General features: G+C 31.6%; 4 protein-coding genes across 6 annotated transcripts; 2 read left to right on the forward strand and 2 right to left on the reverse strand.

Moving 5' to 3' along the window:
- Positions 1–3007: 3007 nt before the first annotated feature.
- LOC132698290 (rabenosyn-5) lies at positions 3008–5917 on the forward strand. Its single transcript, XM_060664284.1, has 5 exons — positions 3008–3214; positions 3270–3680; positions 3746–3957; positions 4089–4348; positions 4923–5917. The coding sequence occupies exons 1-5, from the start codon at positions 3088–3090 to the stop codon at positions 5194–5196; spliced, it is 1284 nt and encodes a 427-aa protein (XP_060520267.1). The 5' UTR covers positions 3008–3087; the 3' UTR covers positions 5197–5917.
- A 54-nt stretch (positions 5918–5971) lies between these two features.
- Positions 5972–12990, forward strand: LOC132698264 (uncharacterized). 3 transcript variants are annotated; one of them, XM_060664236.1, is made up of 8 exons: positions 6433–6671; positions 6725–9629; positions 10691–10909; positions 11665–11928; positions 11978–12156; positions 12213–12348; positions 12403–12554; positions 12610–12990. In XM_060664236.1, the coding sequence occupies exons 1-8, from the start codon at positions 6582–6584 to the stop codon at positions 12649–12651; spliced, it is 3987 nt and encodes a 1328-aa protein (XP_060520219.1). In that variant the 5' UTR covers positions 6433–6581; the 3' UTR covers positions 12652–12990. The 3 variants fall into 3 exon arrangements, 2 of the variants coding, with proteins under 2 accessions (XP_060520232.1, XP_060520219.1); XR_009618354.1 differs by lacking the exon at positions 12213–12348; XM_060664249.1 differs by lacking the exons at positions 11665–11928; positions 11978–12156; positions 12213–12348 and having other exon boundaries at positions 5972–6671.
- Positions 12991–13133: 143 nt separating this feature from the next.
- Positions 13134–14713, reverse strand: LOC132698301 (protein arginine N-methyltransferase 1). The gene is made up of 2 exons (XM_060664296.1): positions 14625–14713; positions 13134–14478 (listed from the first exon to the last, which is right to left on the reverse strand). The coding sequence occupies exon 2, from the start codon at positions 14469–14471 to the stop codon at positions 13407–13409; it is 1065 nt and encodes a 354-aa protein (XP_060520279.1). The 5' UTR covers positions 14472–14478; positions 14625–14713; the 3' UTR covers positions 13134–13406.
- A 696-nt stretch (positions 14714–15409) lies between these two features.
- On the reverse strand, positions 15410–21314 carry LOC132698274 (exocyst complex component 5). Its single transcript, XM_060664262.1, has 16 exons — positions 20836–21314; positions 20652–20779; positions 20479–20596; positions 20176–20373; positions 20058–20122; positions 19785–19968; positions 19504–19721; positions 19312–19422; positions 18540–18635; positions 17825–17984; positions 17371–17606; positions 16776–16862; positions 16615–16720; positions 16167–16323; positions 15820–15977; positions 15410–15767 (listed from the first exon to the last, which is right to left on the reverse strand). Exons 1-16 carry the CDS (start codon positions 20866–20868, stop codon positions 15681–15683), a joined length of 2142 nt encoding a protein of 713 aa, XP_060520245.1. The 5' UTR covers positions 20869–21314; the 3' UTR covers positions 15410–15680.
- Positions 21315–21416: the final 102 nt, after the last annotated feature.

The raw sequence follows: 21416 nt of genomic DNA on the forward strand, positions 1-21416 counted from the left end.
TGAAAAGTATGAAACGTCATCTAAAGCGAGTAGTATCCAACGTAAATTTAATTTTTGAACATTTTTATACACTGCTCACACAAATCGAAGCCATACTAAACTCCCGACCTATTTCTCCATTATCCTCAAGTCCACATGATCTTAGTCCTTTGACTCCCTCTCACTTTTTATTGACCAAGCAATTGACTACGATACCGGAATTGGATCTACAGAAAATTCCTGAAAATCGACTTTCAATATACCAACACCTGCAGCAAATGAGGCAGCATATTTGGGAAAGATGGAATAAAGAATATGTATCCGAATTGCAACAAAGTTGTAAATGGAAGAAGACTCAAAGCACTCTCCAAGAAGGTGATTTAGTTCTTGTGAAAGAAGATAACCTACCGGTTATGTGCTGGAAACTTGGAAGAGTTACGACATTACATCCCGGAAAAGACGGTGTTAATCGCGTAGCGACATTGAAAACTCAAGCTGGAACAATTAAAAGATCTTTTTCTAAACTTTGTCCACTACCAGTGAAGTGAAGTGAAGTGTCGTATTGACAATTCTTTGGCTTTGCCCTACCTTTTTTATTTTGTGTTGAAAGTGGTATCTTTCAAGGTTGGGGACATGTTAAATATTTTTGCTTAATGTTACAGTTTTGAGTTAGTGCGCATGCCTGTAACTTATATAAAGTTCCGCGCAGGGTGCCTTCGGGGAGAGAGAGACGCGAGTCGTTTGGTATCAGTCGTAACATAAGCGGAAAGAACTTTTAGCGTTAATAAGAATGACGGGATAATTTGTTTCTTTTGCAAAATACACAGTGTTAGTCATCTTCCGACGTTTTATTTTACCGAAAAATTGTGTTATTGAAAATTGCTGAACAATAACCCGCAAATCAAGAACAGTGATAATGTTGACAGTCAATCGCAGTCAGTTACTAAAAGCATGCAAGCTCCTAAAAAAAGAGTAAACCCGAAATAACATTTCAATGGGAGAAGGGTGATTTGAATAGGGCAAATGTCTCTTGGGGTGGTACTCTGGTACCACCATTAACATTACCTAAAGATAGTCATCCTGTCGAATTTTTTCAACTTTTTATGAGTCCGTCACTTGTCAAAGAACTCGTGAAATATAGGTAAGCTATGCCACTCAAAAAAATGTTCCTGGATTTGAGCTTTCAAGCAATGGCAAGTATTTATTGGAATTCTTCTAGTTAGCGGTTACGTTCCTCTACCTGGCCTAAGAATATTTTGGGAAGAAGCGGAAGATGTGCATAATTCACTGGTACCTCAGTCAATGAGACGTAATCAGTTTGAGGAAATATGTAGATTCTTTCATGCTGCTGATAACAACGCCTTACCTCAAGGGGACAAAATGGCTAAGTTGCGCCCAATTATTGACACTTTAAACAAAAAATTTATACAATACGCACCCTTACAGTCAAATATTTCAATAGACGAGTCGATGGTTCCTTACTATGGAAAACATGGCCGCAACAATTTATACGCAGCAAGCCGATCCGATTCGGATACAAAGCTTGGGTTATGAGTATCAAACCAGGTTATTGCTTACAGTTCGAAATTTACCAAGGACGAAAAAACAAAAAAATCGCCAGTGAAAGTCAAGGTTCAAAAAACACATTTCCAAAAAATTTTTTAACATTAGTTCCATATCATATTTCGTCACTTTTTAATTCAAAACAATGAATTTAGTTGTTAAAAAAAAGTTCATATTTCTGGGCATTAATGGGTTAGTGAACTCGACTGGGTTTGTTTGGTTCGTTCGGACAAAAATACTCTAATGAGTACGCATCATAAGCTTTTTGCAGTACAAACATATTTGACTAAAACAAAGACAAAACAAGAATAATAGTTCAATACGGTATGATGTTAAATTTGTTAAACTTACCGAAATATATACAATTTTAGGTATTTTCAGGTGATGCGTCGAAGCTCAGAAGCTTCATATTCATTCAACTTACTTCCTGTAATTTTGATATAAATCCAAGAATATGATAAAAATTCCGACAAAACTGCAAAAATAATTTATTTGCATCCAATAGCTTACATTGACAAGGAGAAACTACTAATCGTGCAAAACTTGCTTTCTTGTTCAATTCTTCAACTCGTTTTTTGGATAATGATAGAGCAAGATAGGTTTAACTAATACATATTTATAACCATAGACATAATAATTACTTTTCTAAGAGGTCTTAGATTAACTGTTCAGTTTATATTCCGAATAGATTCGGGATCGGCTTTTCTCTCCCCCATTAGCGATTTTCTCGAAGCTATTGAAAATGACTTGTTTGAAGTCTTAAGTATCATCATCAGTATAACTCCTATTTCACCTTGAACTACATTTACAGCGCAATTCGTGTCAAAATTTTTGGCAATATTTGAAAAGTAAGAAAAAAGTTATAAAAAGCTCTCAAATGTTTGCAGAAAATATTGAACCGTAGAAAGAAAACTTTTTGTATCGATCCAAACCCACAGAGTCCAACTGATTTCATTATTTTTTGTTAAGACCATACTTCTGATAAACCGACCTCAAAAGTTAATGACTGACTGTAGGACGCAATATAAAGTTTTGCCATTATAGTTGTATATTTTTATGTATATTTCTAATAAACATTTGCCTTTCAAATCCAAAATAACATCATCAATAGGCTAAACTATTTTATCCCCATAATATACAAAACGCAAGAAACTTGAAACTGATGTTTCTTCTTCCAAGAACGAAAAACAGAAAGAATTATGATAATAAAACTACTTGTTTGGACTTCCATTTCTTTTATTTAAAATATGTCTTAACTATTTATCTATTATATAAAAGCAATAGAAATCCAAATAAGTCTTTTTAACAACTCGTTAAGTATAACCTTTAAATAATAATAATGTTACCTTTACTATTGTTATTGCTGTTTTTGGCTCCTAACTAGATCCTTTTTTTAGTCTATGACAACGTCCAATTACAATCTGTTTTCTGTGACTTTCAGGTTATGTTCGTTTCTATCATCTTTAGCTATAAAGGCACAAAATACTTTTGTGATTAGAGGTTTGGCATATATTTAATCAAGTGATTTTTCAATTTAATTAGAAAATGTCTGATGTTCAAGAAGGTTTTTTATGTCCAATTTGTCGCAAAGATATGAGATCCCCGAATAATTTGATTGTTCACTTCCAAGAAATGCATTCAGAAGAAAAGGAATTTTTGAAATCAATTAAAGGTTGATGGCATCAAATTTATTTTTTATTTTTACTCTTAATATATAAAAATTTTAGACATTTATGGAGGATTTTTAAAAATTCTTAAAATTGAAGATGAAGATTTAGAATCTTTCAAAAAAGAAATTGTCCTTGAAAAGTGTTATATTGAGATAAGTGATCCTCAAGATCCAGGAATTTCCAAATCTCATACAGATTACTTTAGAGCAATTCGAAGGAATAGGTTAGATCACAGAACTGCTGAAACAAACAAGCTAATAATACGCTTGGATAAACTTTTACGAACATTTGGTACTGATCGTAAACAACAGGAGCAGGAACTAGTTGTATGGTTGGATGGGTCTACGGTATCTAGATGTCCATCTTGTGCTGTTAGTTTTAATATTGCACGGCGGCAACATCATTGTAGATTATGTGGCAGTATTATGTGTGGATCATGTTCTCATTTTCTATCTTATGAAACTGCTCGTAAGTAATCTTATTTTCACTAAAATTGAAGAAATTTTGTTTTCTTGAAAAAAAAATTCTTTAAGAGACTATCATCGCTCCAGTATATAACATTATTGAAAAGGACCATGGAAATGAATTAAACAGTATCCGAATCTGTAAATATTGTTTGGATATGTTAGAGAGTAGGAGAAAAGTACAGGTAGAACAAATGATGCAACCAATTATTTGTCAACTTTATTCCTTACTACAGAAGAACAAAACACAAATTCAATCTTCTGTTGATTTATATAACAAAGTAGGTACTTAATATGTTTTGTTTAATTTTCTTGGGAGATATTCATATTCATATCAAGGAGACTTTGCGTTTTAACATATTTTCAATTGTTTCAATACTACAAACTCAAAATATTGTTTTTTTGCTTTTAGATGTACGACTCTTTAATGTCTGGTGAAACAACATTTTTTCTACCAGATCTCCAAGCTCTTCGGTCCTCCATTGCTGAAAAGGGTCAAATGATAGATACGCTGAGTAAGAAAATTGCTTCACTCTCTGTTGATTCAGATACACCCAAGGCAGCTCCTCTTCAAAACAATATAAGAAAAGCCACTTCTGTTTATATAAAAGAATATTTACTAGCTCTTCCTCCACCACCCACTGCTGAAGAACTTGAGAGAATAAGAGAAAGGTATTTGCATTATAATTCTATGTATAAGAAATTACAGGTGTTTGTCAACAAAATAACTATTATTATATATTAATTATGCCTAATGGTTTTGTTAGGCGAAGCAATAATGGAATTATAACTAATTATAACTGGATCAGCATTTCTAATTTGATTAAATTTGGAAAACCTATATTTTTTGTGCCATCAGGTGTGTAATAGTTGTTATACACACGACTATCTTTAACCTTTTTAAGATTTTTTGAAGTAGGTTCTATTCATATTCACAAGTATTAACTGCCAATAATTAATCAATCCAAAATTTGAAGTGAGAGAATATAAATGAGGAGTTAGATATTAGTTATATTAGATTCACTGAATAAATAATGTATCCAAATTGAATTTTTCTAAAACCTGTTAGTTATCGGTGAGGTGATAAAACCATACTTATCATGCAAGTTAATAGAAATATTAACACAGGTCCAGATTCACAGGTCAAGATTCACTTTTTAAACATACTCATTAAACTACTAGAATAACTCCATTAATTCTCTAAAGGTTTATAGACAGGATTTAAATGTCAACTTTGTTATTGAAGGTGTTCAAAAATGTTCAAAGATGACTCACTACCTGAGCCTAGCAACTCAAAGCTTCAAAAAGTAGCTGTAACTACAGGCTGGTCCCCAGCACATGTTCCAAATGAATTTAAGGTTGATCAAGAAGAAAATCCTCTAATAGAACAAATGAACATTGTAAGAAATTATATTGCACAAGCCAGGGCAGCACAAAGATTTGAAGAAGTGGTTTCCTTGGAAGCTAATTTAAAAATGCTGAAAGAAACTTACAGCAAGGAGTTAAAAAAAGGGAGTTGAATGTTTACAGAAAGAAAATACTATCTGGTATAGTATTTTTTTGTGACAATTTAAGGTGTGTAAATAAAGACCTGTGGAGAGTTACATTCTTAAGAAATTTGAAAAAATGTATTTCAAACATCATCATTTAGATCAAAATATTGCATATTATTCTTAGTGTAACTGTTTTGATTATTGTTATTATATTTCGATTGTGCTTCCCTGTAGGAATAATTTTAAAAATAAGACAGTGTTGTTGTTTTTTATTTAAAAAAAAATGCATCTGCGAGTGTTTTATTTACACACTTTACATTACTTGGGTTCTTGCAAAATAATACTGGATCCCAGCGATAACAGACCAAAGATGCAAATCAGGGTTGACTTAAAAATTGTGTAGGCTGTTAAAAAAATACTTAAGAATTAACCTGCAGTCTAGATTATCATTTTCTGCAGTTATCCCTTCCACAAATTTTTATTGTTCCAACTGACCATTTATTGACCCTCTCTGTCTCTCTTAATGTGACTTGTCTTCGTTAAGTTCAAATTAAAATAATTAAGTACTATGTATATAGTATAGTATAGTTGCTAAATGTTTAATAAATAAAAGAATACTTTGTCCATTGTTGCTACCTTTTAATAAAAAAATAAAATTTTTCTTTTGGCCTTTTAAAAAAGAAAAATTAAAAATTTTTGATATTTCAACTGTCCTATGTGTTACTGGTATATTATGTACATGTATAAGATATGATGAATGATGAATCCAATATCCTATGTTTGAAATAGGGTGAACTAATGAGAACTGAACAGGGACTTATTATGAGAATAGTCATTTGTAGAATTTAAGAACATTTGAATAAAAAAGAAGACATAACTATGAATAAACTGTTTTTAATCAAAAATTTTGACTGATGAAAATTTGTTGCTTTAGCGACGGTAATTTTGCAGTCCTGTTTGGCACAACTTGCACATACATGTGTGCACTACATTAATTCTAAGTGACTACTAAGATGTAAAAAGATTTTATCTTAAATTGTGCGGATTTGCTTTCAATGCAAATGTAAATCAAAAACGAAATATCTATCTATTTCTAGAATGGAACAGTTAAAAATATAAAAAAGGTGTTATATGTTTTCAACCGATTTAATCCACAAATTGTCAAATATTTTACCTATTATAATTTTATTTCAAAAATGAGGTGCACAACAACCAAATAAAAGTCTAAACATGTTCACTTTCAAAATGGGCAAAATCCATTTAATCATCAATAATTCCGTCGAAATCAGACGTATTCAAAAATTTTTCGTGTTTTTCTCGAACTGAATTTATCAAAGCCACCTTTTTGAAAATAAGATTGACAGTTTTGACTTAATTGATTTTGCAAATATTTTTCCTTGAAGTAACTCATTATGCGTGTGCAGAAGTTGAACTTGGATATTATATCCAGACTTAGAAGCGGATTTAATGTTAACAGTATTTCTCACTGCATATTTGAACTAGTTGAGTTAAATTCTATAAGCAAATTCCAGAGTGCATGTCATAGTACTTTTAGGTTTCCAACAGCTTAGATGCTAAATCGACATCCATAGCAGTAAGAGTAAATCTTACTACATTTAGAATTCAAGTTGCAGATAACGGCGAAGGGATTACTAAGGAAAATATGGAATTTGTCGGGACCCGTTACTTTACTAACAAATGTTGTAATTTAAAAAAAAATAAAAATTCAATAAACACATACGGTTTTCGCGGAGAAGCATTAGCTAGTACGGTGGATGTAAGTCAGTCGGTAAATATGACGTCCAGGCATAAACAATCAGTTGAAACTTACTGTAAAATTTTAAACCGCCATGGAAATCCAGAGGTCACAAGAGTAAAATATCGTCCGAGTTGTGGAACTACTGTAACAGTCAATGACTTTCTGTATAATTTTCCGATAAGAAGGAATCGAATTGTTCCAGAGTTAGATCTAGACGAAATCAAGAAAAGCTTAGAATGTTTGATGCTAGTTAATCCGGAGACATCATTTTCCTTAAGAAATGACGTTACCGGGCTATTAATCTTCAACGGCCCTAAGAGTGCCGATATAATTGAATCATTTCGAATTTTACATCCTGATGTAAATGAATCTTTTGTTTTACTGAAAGTATCAAAACACAAACTCACCGTAGAGTGCCTTGTACATAAAGACTTCGTTAATACAGCAAGATATCAATATATGTACGTGAACAAACGACCCATAATAAATCAAAAATTGCAAAAATTTACTAGCCACTCGTTAATGAAGGAAATGGCAAAACAGAAAAAAAAATCTACCTGCGATAACAAAAAATATCCAATATTTGTGTTAAATATTAAATGTCCTCCTTCTTTCGTAGACATATGCATGAATTCATCCAAGGCTGAGGTTGAATTTAAAAACTGGAATTTAGTATTTGCGAGTGTTGAAAAAATTGTCAAGTCGTTCACTGGAATAGATCAAAGCAAGAATAAGATTCTTCACGTTGAACAAAATATTGAATTGAAAAGTAGTACAGGTATGTCACACATGCACGGCGTCGTTCAGGCGCGTGCGTTTAAAAGAAATAGCAAAAAAGAGAAAACGGAAACCAACGTCGCCGAATATGAAAATGACCTGTCGAGCGGAAAAAATCAATACGCAAATGCAGATAAAGCAAATAAAACGCAAAACTTGGTAAGCCCAGAAAACTACTTAATACAAAACACGGAAAGTGAGCGAGCCCAATTTAAATCAAAAATTCCCAAGTCTATTATGAGGAAACCGTTACAAATCAGAATTGAACCGAAATTTGCCAAAACTAAAAATGAAGTCGTTCACGTGGATAATATGGTAGACGAAAAAGTAAATAAATTGCCCATTAATTTAGGAGAAAGTAACAACGAACGTGATGGAAAGAATCTTATCATGGACATGTTCCTCAAATCGACACAGATTTATCAACCGGACTGTCAAACGACAGAAATTAATCACAGCACGGAAAGTAGTCAAGAAACTATCCTAGAATCTAATTTTGTCGTGGAAAATAAATATCAGGACAAACGAAAAGGAATCAATGGCACCGTCTCCATTTCCGTCAACATGAAAAGAAAAAGGATGAAAGAAAAAAACACCAAACGATCTAAGGCGATTCAAACCAATTTGACAAGCAACTCTGCGTTGAAGCGCACGCAAAGTAATTTGAGCGACCTGACTTGCAATCTTGATCATTTCCGTTTGACAAGTCCAAAAAGAAAGAAACACTTTTCCGATAATTATACCATTTTAATGACAAACACTGTCCGCAAAGAAACTCGTTTTAAATTCGTACCAAAAACTACCGACGCAGATAGTTCTGGCGAAAGCGACATTAACGATTTTCAAGCCTTGCGTTTTTGTCATTGCAAACTTGATGAGGGCAACATCTTCAATTTTGCCCGTTTGCAAAAAACCGCCAAATGTGAAGTCTTACCATCTTCCCAGTCTAAACAACCTTGCGCCAAAACTTACAAAACGGTCGGTGGGTTTTCAGCCAAGCATAACAAGATTAATAAATATAAGCCATTCGTTGGATTACACAAAAATATTTATCAAATAAAACGACGGAACGAAGAGAAACTGAAAGTCGATATATACGAGTGTGAAAATCCATATTTTACAAAGAAAACAACAAATATTAAAGTCGATTATGAAAATTTTACCCACAATTTTAATTTACACCCTGCAAATGAGATAAATAGACAATTTATTCCAAATGATCGGAGTAAGCGGGGTGAAGAATTAAACAACAGAAATTGTTATATCGAGAAACAAATGATCAGATACCCAAAAATTAACATCGATGAAATCGGCCAAGAAAACTACAAAATGCGCTCGACTAACCATCATGACCGTTTTGAGCAGTCTACTTATTTTTTTAAAAAAGAAATGGCTTCCATTGATCCAGGAAATGATATCAAAAAGTGGACTGTGCCGGATCATAAAAGTGAGCGTGGTTTTTCCGAAAACGTGTCAGAATATGAATATGAATTTTCATGTGCCAATAAAACCGAAACCGAGAACCAGCGTAAAAATGTCGAACTCGAAAATAATAGCATATTTTTTTTTAGTTCCCAAAATGCGAACAGTCAATTCAAGGATATTGCACATGTCCCACAACAGAATACTAAATTTGATCAAATTGATAAAGACGATGGTTTTGACAATAACAGCAATCTTGCAATAACTTTGATAACTGAAGCGGAAAGGCAAGAAATGTTTGAGAAAGAGCTTCACGAAAAACAAATATACAATGAGTTGTTACACGGTACTGAGGCTAATTTTATATTGTCAGAAAATGCCAATTCGGACAATTTGTCACAGCAAACCATGGATCGGAGCAAATTTATAGCCGATTCGCAAAATATTTGGATTAGACAGTACAATGAACGCGGTGACAAATTTTATGTTAACAAAAGAACCGGTAAGTGTCAACATATTTGAAATCTTTGATTAATAATCTGATCTTGATACGGGCTAACCAAAACTACTTAATCTGGTTGTATTCGTTTAGTGAAAGACCCTTTTGCAGAAATATGCGTTATGTTCCTTGATGATGCGCTAATATTAAAAAAAGATCTTGTATGACGAATAATAATTGTTTGTTTGTCCAAAAAAACTCCAAAATGACAAAAATTGGAATTATTTTTCTATATTTTAGTTTCGTAAGTACCAAAATCATAAAAATTTGGTATAATATTCTCGTTGAGAGCCTTATTTTTATTTCATTTTTTTAAATTCACAGTTTTGAAGATATTTAATATTTATTGTCAACGTGTATCTTTCCGATTAAATTGATTCATTTTCCTATTACCGTAATTGTAGTTGTGTCTTGTTACAATGTTGAATATCAACTCATAAAAATTGCATTGTTGAAACTGATTTTTTTTCTAATGGAATTTATGCTAAAGAACTAGAGCTTTTTTTTAGCACCTATTGTTTATTTTCTTCTTACATGGTTAACTCAGATTAATTAACATATAAAAACTGTTTAAGAATATATTTTTTTAAAATAAGCCTACACCAATATTTGTCCTAATTTTGATTTCTAAATAAGATACCGTTTAAAATTTTTTCATTAAAAAACTGTTTAGTTAGTTGCTTTTTACAAAACTTCTGGATTCCTCCTGCGTCGGTTTTTGCTTAGTCGAAATTACTGACATTTCGCCTGGTTTCAGTCAAGCTCTGAAGAAGCCAACAGGATGATTGGCGAAACGTCAGCAATTTCGACTAAGCAAAAACCGACGCAGGAGGAATCCAGAAGTTTTGTAAAAAGCATTACAGTAGCCTGTGAAAGTTTCTTTGAAAAATGGTTAGTTAGTTCTTTCAATTTTTTTTTTCATAAAACTAACAATTCAAATAATAGCTAGAATTTTTTCAGAATCCATTATAGTTGCATTTCAAATAACCAAAACACTGCGATTTGACCAAGATCACACCATAAACTGACAAAATGTTAACTTTCGTTATTAAAATGTGTTTTAGGCATATCAACTTTTGAGGTTCCGAAAATTGGTAAAATCAAATTTAATTTTGATAAAAGATTGGGCTTTATACCAAAAGGTATGTCACCTATTTTGAAAAAACACAAAGAAGTTGATAGGTGTTTAAGCCAGAATACCAAGACGAAGTTGCATGCGTTTATGTTGCAAAGTATCGACAACGAAGTAATGGTTATTAAGTGGCAAAACTATATAGGCGATGGTATGTTCCCAATTTTGACCAGTTTTAAAAGTGCATCCGTCAAAATTCGGATTTCTTAAAAAAACATTTGAACTGAACGGTAAACGAAGACAACAAATTTCATGGTCAAATTTTATTGATTGAAATAAATCTTTGTATCAATATTACAGTTTCTTATACGACTAAGTTTTTCTTTTCATTAAACGTTAACTAATGGCATTCTTTAACAGGCGCTACAAACTTGCCATTGATCAACTTTGCAAGAATAATACCTGTTGACGAAACTGGCACGTTTTTATATTCATCGTTAATGCTAATTTGTCCGACACAATAATAAGAACGTTGCCAGCGTTTTAGATTTCTTTTAAAACAAAAAATTTTGACTTCCGGTACTTTTTCAATCACTCCGGTTTATTTTAAATAAATAGTAAATAAAGTCCAATCTAAAATACTAAAATATTAAATAATTTATTTTCCAGGATTTATTTCATTTTCAAATTAGCCAACAACGGTTCTGTGACCTTCAAATTAACGTGCTAAAATTTTAGTCACGAGTTTGATGTGCACGAGTGACTGAAAAAACTTATTGACTTGTTGCATCCTATCTACTTTTTCTACGCCCAGTAGTTTTTGAATGTTTATTTACAAACACGAATACATTCAATGCCGCTTAGTGATATTCCTGAAACTTACCGTCTTCCTTTAGCGGTTGAGTTAATTTCGAAGTTTAGCAAACGTCGAAATTTCACTCTGTTGACCATTATAATTGTTTGTAGACCCGACAAAATTCTTTAATAAGATATATGAAGAGAAGAGAAAATTGTACGAAAATTGCATTCCCCGTATAAACGAAAAATCAAACAAACTGAAGAATTTTGAAAACTGTGTTAGTTTTAATAAAGATATCCTTTATAATCTTGACGTAATTGGCCAAGTGGATAAGAAATTTATTGCTACAGTAGACAGATCAAAGAACGCGATTATATTATTCGATCAGCACGCGGTTCACGAAAGGATCAAGTTGGAAGAACTTTCAGAAAGTACGCGCGAAACTTGTAGCGATATATACAAAACAACTCGATTTTTTAGTTTACAAAGAGAGTAAATGGCCATGTTCGCAGAAGTTTCTATTTTTCTTACCTCAAAATGATTTGTCACTTCTAAAGCGACACTTGGGTTACCTAAATTCTTTAGGACTTGAGGTAGAATTTTTCCCTAATGGTATAAACATACTAACTATTCCATTGTGTATCTGGGAAAGATTTGAGGTAAGCAAATCACAATGACTTCACATTCTCTATAATTTTACCTACCATCTGTTTAGGAATATTTGGAGGATTTAGAAAAATTACTGCAGTCTCTTTTACATGAAATTATTCATTTAGTTAAAACCACAAGGGGCTCTATTTCCCATATTCCTGAAATTATTCAAAATATTATAAATTTGAAAGCTTGTAGAGGTAAGTAAGGATGTTCCATTATAAACGTAAAGAAAACGTCTTTCCATATTTCAGCTGCCATCAAGTTTGGTGACTTACTAGATAACAAAACATGTTCAACTCTCATAAGCAAACTTTCTCAATGCACGTTGCCATTTCAATGTGCTCATGGTAGACCAACTTTGATGCCTTTGGTTAGTTTAAACCAAAGCTTACCCTTGGACAAGGTATACTATTAATAGCAAGAGTGGGATTAAAATAAGCAAGTTTCATTTATTTCAGGGTCTACCAAATTTAGGAAGACTAGGAAGTTATTTGTTGTGAAAATGTTTTGGTTATAATTTTTTTGCATTATATTTGTCAATTTGACGTTAATAAAATTATAGTTTTCCAATCATTTATGACAATTAAGCTGCAAGTTCTCTACGTAGGCTGGAAGCTGGATAAATTTAACAAATAGTTTTGGTTATTTTTGACTTATTTAATGTATAAAACATATTTGTTTATTTTTATTATTTATGCCCTTGCTTACTACTATCATAATACAAAATTATAAAGTATCTATTTGAATGCTGCAATACATTTGACCAAAAGCTCTCAATTTTACTAAAATATGAGTGGGAAGTCAATTCTAAATTTTCTAAATCTCCATGAAAAGATTGAATAGTGATATTCATTACAAAATGGAAAATCTAATTTTATGTATAAAAAAAAACCCTAATGAATACTAAAAAAATCCTTGCCTTAATTACTATTTATAACAGTAATCTATTATGGTGAATTCTGTTCTAAAAAAATGATTGAAGTAATTATTAAAACTGTATTTGAATATTATACATCTAATTCTTATAATATACTAAATAGCAAAGTAAAAGGTTACTTACAGTTTCTTAATAAAATTACAGTGTTTGGCATTTGCAATTCATAATATTGTAACGTTTTAAACAACTTTAAAGTATAAAAAAAATTGTTAATTTAAAAAAATATTAAACCAAAAAAAGATGCTACATAATATCACTCAACAAAAGAAATAACTGTTCAGGCCAAAAAGTAAAGCAGGACACAAAACTGCAAAGAATTTAACGCATACGATAATGGTTTTCTTCATGCACCTCGCATAATTCGCCTTTGAAATCCAATTTAATGGCAAAGTCCAGATCTCTGTTATTTCTCGGATTGGGTTTCATTGTAAAAACTCCATTAATTTCTTCACCTTTTTGAACTGTCATGTAGTCTTCAAAATAAAACACAGTTTGTTTCCAGTGTGTGTATGGTGCATCAGGAGCAGTGGTAAAGCCAATACGTTTATGACACTTAGTAAATTCAACAGTAAAATATGTGACTAAAGCCTGAACATAATCGTTTCGACGAACCGATAATGTAAAATTTGAAGAAAATTCCAAATCTTCCTTTTTTACTGTGTTCAAATCAACTTCCTTTACTAAGGCTGGACTTGTAACAACTTGTTTAGGATCAACAACATCGACCAGAGGTTCACTTATAGCAACCTTACGAATTGAGCTCATATCAAATCCATACACATCATCCCACCAGTTAATTTTTTCATCTTTATACTGTCTATCTTCAATGGCAGTTATAAATAGAGAACAGCGATCAGGAAACAAAAGACCATTTGGCTTAAGCCATTTGTCACGCGCAAATAAAACAGTATCCAACATGCTCTCGTAAAATAAACAATAACCCATCCATTCTGAAATTATTATATCAACTTGTTCTATACCATCTGGTAGGGTAACTTCCTCCACCTTTCCTTTTACTATTGTGATTATGTGATCAAACTTGTTAGCTTGAACAATTTTTCTGGCATATTCAACAATATTAGAACACTCGACAGCTATAACCTTCTTTGCTCCAGCTTTTGCAGCAAACATACTCAAAATGCCAGTGCCACAACCAATATCCATGACCACTTTTCCATTAAAAAGGTGTTTATTGTGATACATTGAATTACGGTAAGTAAGAGTCCTTACTTCATCTTTTAGCATCTCCTCGTGAATACCAAAATGCGCATAGGAATCAAAATAGTAATCACGAGAAGTCATCTCATCAGCCGAAATTTCTTCCATTTTTTCATCTTTAGAAACGTGATTAGTAGAATGTGAAGTAATTTCCATTGTTTCCATTTTATAACTGAAAAAAATTAAATGGTATTGTACTGAACTCCGGCATCACATAGCAATAAAAAATGTTATGCAGAATTATATATGTTGTGACTGCATGCAGTGCATTATAAATCGGTTTGCCAATTGTTAGGAGAACATATTTGGATAATTTACCTTATTCTCTCTGCTCTGGAATATTTTTTATTGCCTTGGCGCCGAAACCCAATGCGTTTGGTTTGGCGTGTTTATCAAAGAGAAATAATTCCCATGGATAAAAAAATAGAACAGTTTCTCCAGTACTATGGTAATTGGTAGGTCTTTGGTCAGTTTACCCAAACGGACTTACCAAATCAAAAGAATTTAGCGTTCTTTCACCTAATAATTAGAAAAATGTTAATGTGTGGTTACAGAATCCGTCATTTCAACACTAATGTGCTAATACAAAGGCATCATTGTTCCGATTTTTTGAAAAATATTTTGAATGAATAAATTTCACATTCTGTGCATTCTATAATTATCGGGCCGGGAAATTTATATAATTAACATAAATGAAATACTCCGGGTTAGCAAGGCATACGAAGTTTCGGATTTGTGCTTCTTTCTTGCTTTAGGATCGTTAGTTTTGGTCGGTTTTGGTTGCAATTCACACGCCATGGATGTCTGTAGTGTCATAAAAAAGGGATCAGTTGCAGTTTGTTTGTAAAAGAAATTGCTATAATTAAAAAAAAAAAATTATTTAGTATTTAAAATGTCAAAAAAAAAGCGCGAATTGTGTAAATACAGAGCATCGCACATGAACTGCAGAGAAAAACTGCTTATAACATTTAGCAGAATAGCTGTTCGTAATATTGGCGTATGGACATCGCAGTTGCAGCGTTTTCCAAAATAGGATTTAAATAAATTAGATATAATTGAATATCAGGGCGCAAAATGAAAATACGTAAAAATTTTAACTTAAGCAATTTAATTTTCAATATTGTTCATATTGCTTTACAAGATCATTTATGTATTATCTGGTTTTCTGACGACACTAACTAATCAAATCTTACACAGTCTGCCAGCTCTCAGGTCCCTCATGCAAACTACGAATATTATTTCCTTCTCTTTCTGCTTACTTAAAAACTGTCTTGAGTATTATACCTTTTTCTGTACCATTAATAATTTTTTAAAATCATTTCATTAATATAAGTACCAATAAAATATGATTAGATCCATTACTGATTATAAAAACTAAACTTTCAAAATAGTTTGCTTTTGAGTTTTAAAATCACTTCTTAGTTGAATAAAATTGTGCAAAATTGACCTTTCCAAGTTTACCTGAAAAATTATTATTAGATACATACAAAAGCTTTTGGCTACAAAGTATTACCAATGAATCCTCTGAACACACTTGATGTAGGTTTTCAGGTTTTACCAGAAGGAGGTTGCAGAGAGCATGAAGGGTTTCAAACAATTCTGTAACTAAAGGTCCCAATCGTTTTGTGCATGACCTGTATTCATTTAAATCACATATTGCTACCATAGCTCCTAAAAAGTACAAAATACCAGAACATTGAGTCTTTTAAAACACTTCTGAAACATTCTATTAAAACCAACTGAAGTGAAAAATATATGCAACAGTAGGACATAGGTGCATATGTAATTTTATTACAAATAAACATGAAACATTCAGAAATAGAATTTGTGAGTGATTCACTAAAAAATAAATATTATTACCTGCTGTACTGTACTGAAATTGCAACATATGTTCATAAATTGTTCGGTGCAGTCGAATACCCATATCTTCTAGTACAGCAGTGACATTATGCCCATCCAAATTACTTTTTATTTCATTAATAATATTTGTTATATATTGCGACACTGATTTACAAGCCTAGAACAAAAAATTTGTAAAATATTACAGAATAAAACTTATTCAACACCGGACAAGAAAATGAAAATTTGAACTAGTGCAAATTCCTAGCAAGTCCCCTTTATTCTTCAATATAAATATTATTAGATTTAAAGTATTAATTAAAAAAACTTTGTGACTCGGGTTATAATTTTTTTTAAGAATTATTTGTTTTTAACTAACTAAATCAACTAAAAAGTGTCAGTGATCCCTAGCCCCCAGTGCGAGATCTAAATATAGTTAACAAACAGAAAAAGAGATTGAGACACCTACCGGTGAAGAAACAGTATCAAAGTCATCAGTTTCAGGTTTGAAGTCACTTTTTCGTTGTTCTGATTGCAAATAAAGTTTTATCCAAGTTGTTATTGCATTAAGGCACCTAGAAATGATCAGGAAAAACTTACCTAAATTACTTTTTTAATTTAGTGTCATACCTGTCTAGTCCAGTATTAATTTTTCTTTCAATATCTTCTGTTACAAATTTTTTCTTTTGGACAGAATCATTGAACTTGGGAGTATTTCTGAAAAAATGTATTTAATAATAGTAACGATATATACCACAGAAAATAGAGAACTTGCTTATAATGAAAACTCCGCATTTACCTATTTACAGTGGAATTTTGGGTCTATTGAACTGAAATGAGTCAAATTTTAAATAAATTTCACCTACAACAATTTCTACTCTGATTGCCTTTAGACGTAATATTATAAGGGGTGTATCTTAATGAATGGGCCATAATTAGGAGCAGATTTTAGGGTCTACTTATTATAGTTTAGTCCAAAAGTTATATCAAACAAGATAGGTGTTAGAGTTAAAAATCAAAATTAGATATAGTAATTTAATATTTTTTTTTAACATCAACTTGTGGACTAAACATATCGAATGATATTGACCCAAAAAATACTTGGTTACTATACAGTTTAATCCACATATAAAGGAGGCTAAGAGAGTTCACTATACTCTGAATGTCCATCTTATAAGTAAAAGGCAATGTTAGTAGTACTGTCATAATCCAATCAAATACCTACACAACCAGTGGAACCACCAAATCAATAAACTGCTTCTCAACTAAGTGCGTAATATTGTTACTCTGATAAACAATTTTAAAGAAGTGCAGTACAGGCGGACTTTTAGGACCTTCAACAACTGGGATAGCCTGAAGTCCTATTTCTACTGCATAATCAACATGCTCTATAAGCAGACTGTTGACTAATCTGTCAAGAATTTGATAGGCATTGGCCGCCTTCTCCTCAGGTTTAGACAGCTGTAAGAAAAAAATCTCCAATCAATGCTAATCTATTGAAACTTGGAACGACTACTGGCATCCCTCCCTGAACCCCTCTTCGCCACGCACAAAATGAAGTGTTACTAATACAGGTAAAATTATTGTTTTAGGAAGTGTGATACCTAGTTGTGGTCTTATAGTACCCAACCGGTTGGTTTAAAACTAAGCTTGTACACAATAAATTAACAAAGACATACCAATTGGCATCTTAAGAATGCATTTTTCGTATCCTGTAGAATCATGATGGCTAACTCCTCTGATAAGAAGGTTTCGCCATGATAATTTTCTATCTGCGCAATATTTATGTTAGCTCGCGTACCGATAACTGCCTGCAAATCCCTGCGCAGGTCTTGAAAACTAAAAACAATAAAATAAAGAATATATGTGCTTTATAATTTTGAATAAGAGACGTTTCATTTATTTCCATTGTCGTTATTGTCGTTTTTAGCTCGTGAATACAACACAAGTTTACCTGAAGGGACTGAAAAATAGAAGTTTAATTATTATAATATAAAATTATACTGTCAACGTAAAACATATCTTCAACTGAAAACATTAAAAACAGACACAATTTCTCGCTTATGATTTAATATTATTAATTAAAATATCTTTAATTAAAAAATCTTATCTATAACCTAGTCCATTCTATTGTTAAATACAATTAAAACTTTAATTTTTAAATAGTTCAGCAGTATTAATAATGAAATTATAATCATTTTTTTTATCTTTATTGATATATATCTAAGCAGGGTAAAAAGACAAAAGAGCTTTTTTTGAAGCTAGTCCGAACTAAGTTCATAGAGCAATTATAATAATCTGAACAGGAAAAGTCAGGCAAACAATGTTTGCGTAAAGAATTTATTACAGCTAAACCAACCAATTTCCTCAAGTAAAAAAAAAAATAAAACTTACCCGCCAGATTGAATTTGTTTCTTATGATGATTTTTGGTTTCATAATATTTTTGTAAGTTAGCTGCACAGCGTTCTTTTAAACATTTCAGCTCTATTCTAAAATTAGTTAAAATAATAACAAAATCTAAAGGTTTAGTATAAAATACCGGAATGCTTTAATATCCTGAAAACTGACACAGAATTCAAAAATGCTGCAAAAACTGCACTTTTACTATTCACGTCATAATTTTATTTTAATTTATTTTTGTTGCAATGAATTGAGCATGTCAAATTTGTAAGCTCTCATAATTTCAATTTTTTGTTTCTATTTATTACTGAGCTACGGCAATACCGCTTTCTCAGTGAAGAGTATCAGAAAGTGTAAATATCTTAAAAATTACCCAATCTCAAACAATAAAATTTAATACATGAATGAATGAATGAACATGCAGAATTCAAGAATGCCAATAGCAATGTTGTCAGTTTTCGCGATAATATTTATCACTCTGGTAACCTTTCACCGACTAGAAGTGTGTTCAGTGTTCAAAAACCTCCGAAATTCTGCAAACTTTTAAAATTATGAGATCTTACTAAATTTGACATACACAATTCATTGCAACAAAAATAATGCATTCCAAATAGGCTGTTAGCATTGTTAAATTCTGCATATTCAAAATCCCCCAGGTAATTGTTTCAGTTTTGGCAGTTTTTAAGATATTTAAGTGTTCCCGTACTTTTTACTAACACTGTATATAGCTGCATGCAAATTTTGCTAAAAGGGAACTATACTTACTGAATATAATCACTAATGTATTTGTTAAAAATATTTGATGTGAGTTTATTGAAATAATTTTTGTCACTTCCAAGATTGTATATACCAAGGTCATTAGAAAACTGGCTGGTTCTAAAACAAAAATTTTAAAATGTCATAAATACACAACTTTTTAAAAGATCATGATCATAAAAACAATTGTGTTCCACTTACTTTGAATACAGTTCATATAATACTTGAAGATAATTATAACTGCCCAATTTGGCATTCAACTTGCAGTCAATATAATCTGCCAACTTGAACTGATACAGATTTAAAATAAATTTGGACATAACTTTTTCAGGATTTATAAAGACATCTCTAATAATGTCATAGTTATGTTTGCAAAGAGGAAGTAAGTGGGCAAAAACATCCTTACTCAGAAGGCATCCCTAAAACAATATCTTTGGTGAGATACTGTAAATATATTCTATTAAATAAGAACAAAACCTTACCGCCTGACTTTTCTCAATATATGCATCAACACACTGCAAATAACCCTTAAACTGAAATAAAACTGTGGCTATAGCTTTCATCCTAGTCAAATCTTCTTTACTCATTGCTGTTAGGAAGTCTTCAATTAAAGATTTTTCTATTTCCACATATATATCTTCAATTTTTCTTTTAACACCTTCAAACCTAAAAATGAATATGTAATTAATAGTCAATGAACCTTAATTATATAGAAGAATAATCTTGCAATTTATATTTGTTAAAATCACATTTACTTAGGGGATGGCAAATCCTGGGATAATGAAAATAATTTTTGAATAATATCTGCGGCTTCGTCAATCTAAAACCCAATAATTTGATTGTTTATTATCCTAACAAAACATACATTTTTACCCTATAAGGATCATTAAAAATTGATGATATTAAGGACTTATTTGTCAAAAATTCACTCAAATGAAACATTATTTTTTGAGCTTCAACAACCCTAGCCCTAGGCTCATTAACACTGTTCAATTGATCTCCCAAATGAAGTACTTTTGCTGCTACATGATTAATCTTGCTGTCCAATTCTTGGAATGTTTCAATAGAATGCTAGAAAATTTAAATTAAAATGAATAGCAATGTAATAACCAAATAAATAAAGAACGGTTTTAAGGGAATTTGATTTGTTTAGAGACTTAGAGACTCATTTAATACCTTATTTTGCTCAAGCAAATTATATATTTCTCTAAAGAATAAAGCTTCATCCTCACGAACACTGGTTTCCAAACGTTCGCATTTTTTCTCTTGTCGTTCTTGTAATAATGTTAAATCCCTTAAAAGTAAATCAGAATAAGAAATGAACTAAGTTAGTGTAAAAAAATCATCACTTGATAGCTTGCACAAAGGACTCATGCAGTAAGGTCGGATTCAAATCATATTCGTCTCCCTCACTTTTAGTTTCTGCTATAGTTCTCCAAGCCAATCTTTCCACAAACTCCTCAGAGTCAAAGGGTTCCTGATTATGTAAATCCAAAACATTAAATTATAATTAGCAATAAATATTTATTCTACCTGTTCTAGCTCTTTCAAGTATTGTTGCATCATTTTGGCAAAATCTACAAAACGGAATAATAATTTATCGATAAACCAAATAGTTCTCTGATTTTTTCGTTATATAGCCGTAAATTGGATTAATTCCACAGAACGGGAATGGTTACTCGTTAGTTAATGCGTTGGTGGCAGCTTAACACCATAATCCTTAAATATGTGGGAAATTATTTATGGTATAGAATTAATTAACAGGCTACTAATGCAATTTGGATTATACGGTATTCTTAGCCAATATAATACGCCTTAGTGAAAATCCTCAGTGTTTCCATTTTATATTATACCAAGGTTATCTTCCCTCCCATCACAAATGTATTACATCCTCATAATCATAAATATAAATATGTACCAGGGACGCCCGCGCACAATAAAATCAAGCCAGTGAGTTTAGTAAAGATCTCGGAATACATTTGCTCTAATAAATTATAATGGAAAGAAAGATTAGAAAAATAATATATTTATTTGAATATGATGAGTAAAATGACACCCAAGTCGAGGTTGCCAAATGGTGACAGGTTAAAAATGTGTTATCGTATTGAATTACC

The sequence above is a fragment of the Cylas formicarius genome, unplaced genomic scaffold (genome assembly GCF_029955315.1).
Source record: "Cylas formicarius isolate icCylForm1 unplaced genomic scaffold, icCylForm1.1 PGA_scaffold_10__41_contigs__length_53128322, whole genome shotgun sequence".
NCBI classification, from domain to species: Eukaryota; Metazoa; Arthropoda; class Insecta; order Coleoptera; family Brentidae; genus Cylas; species Cylas formicarius.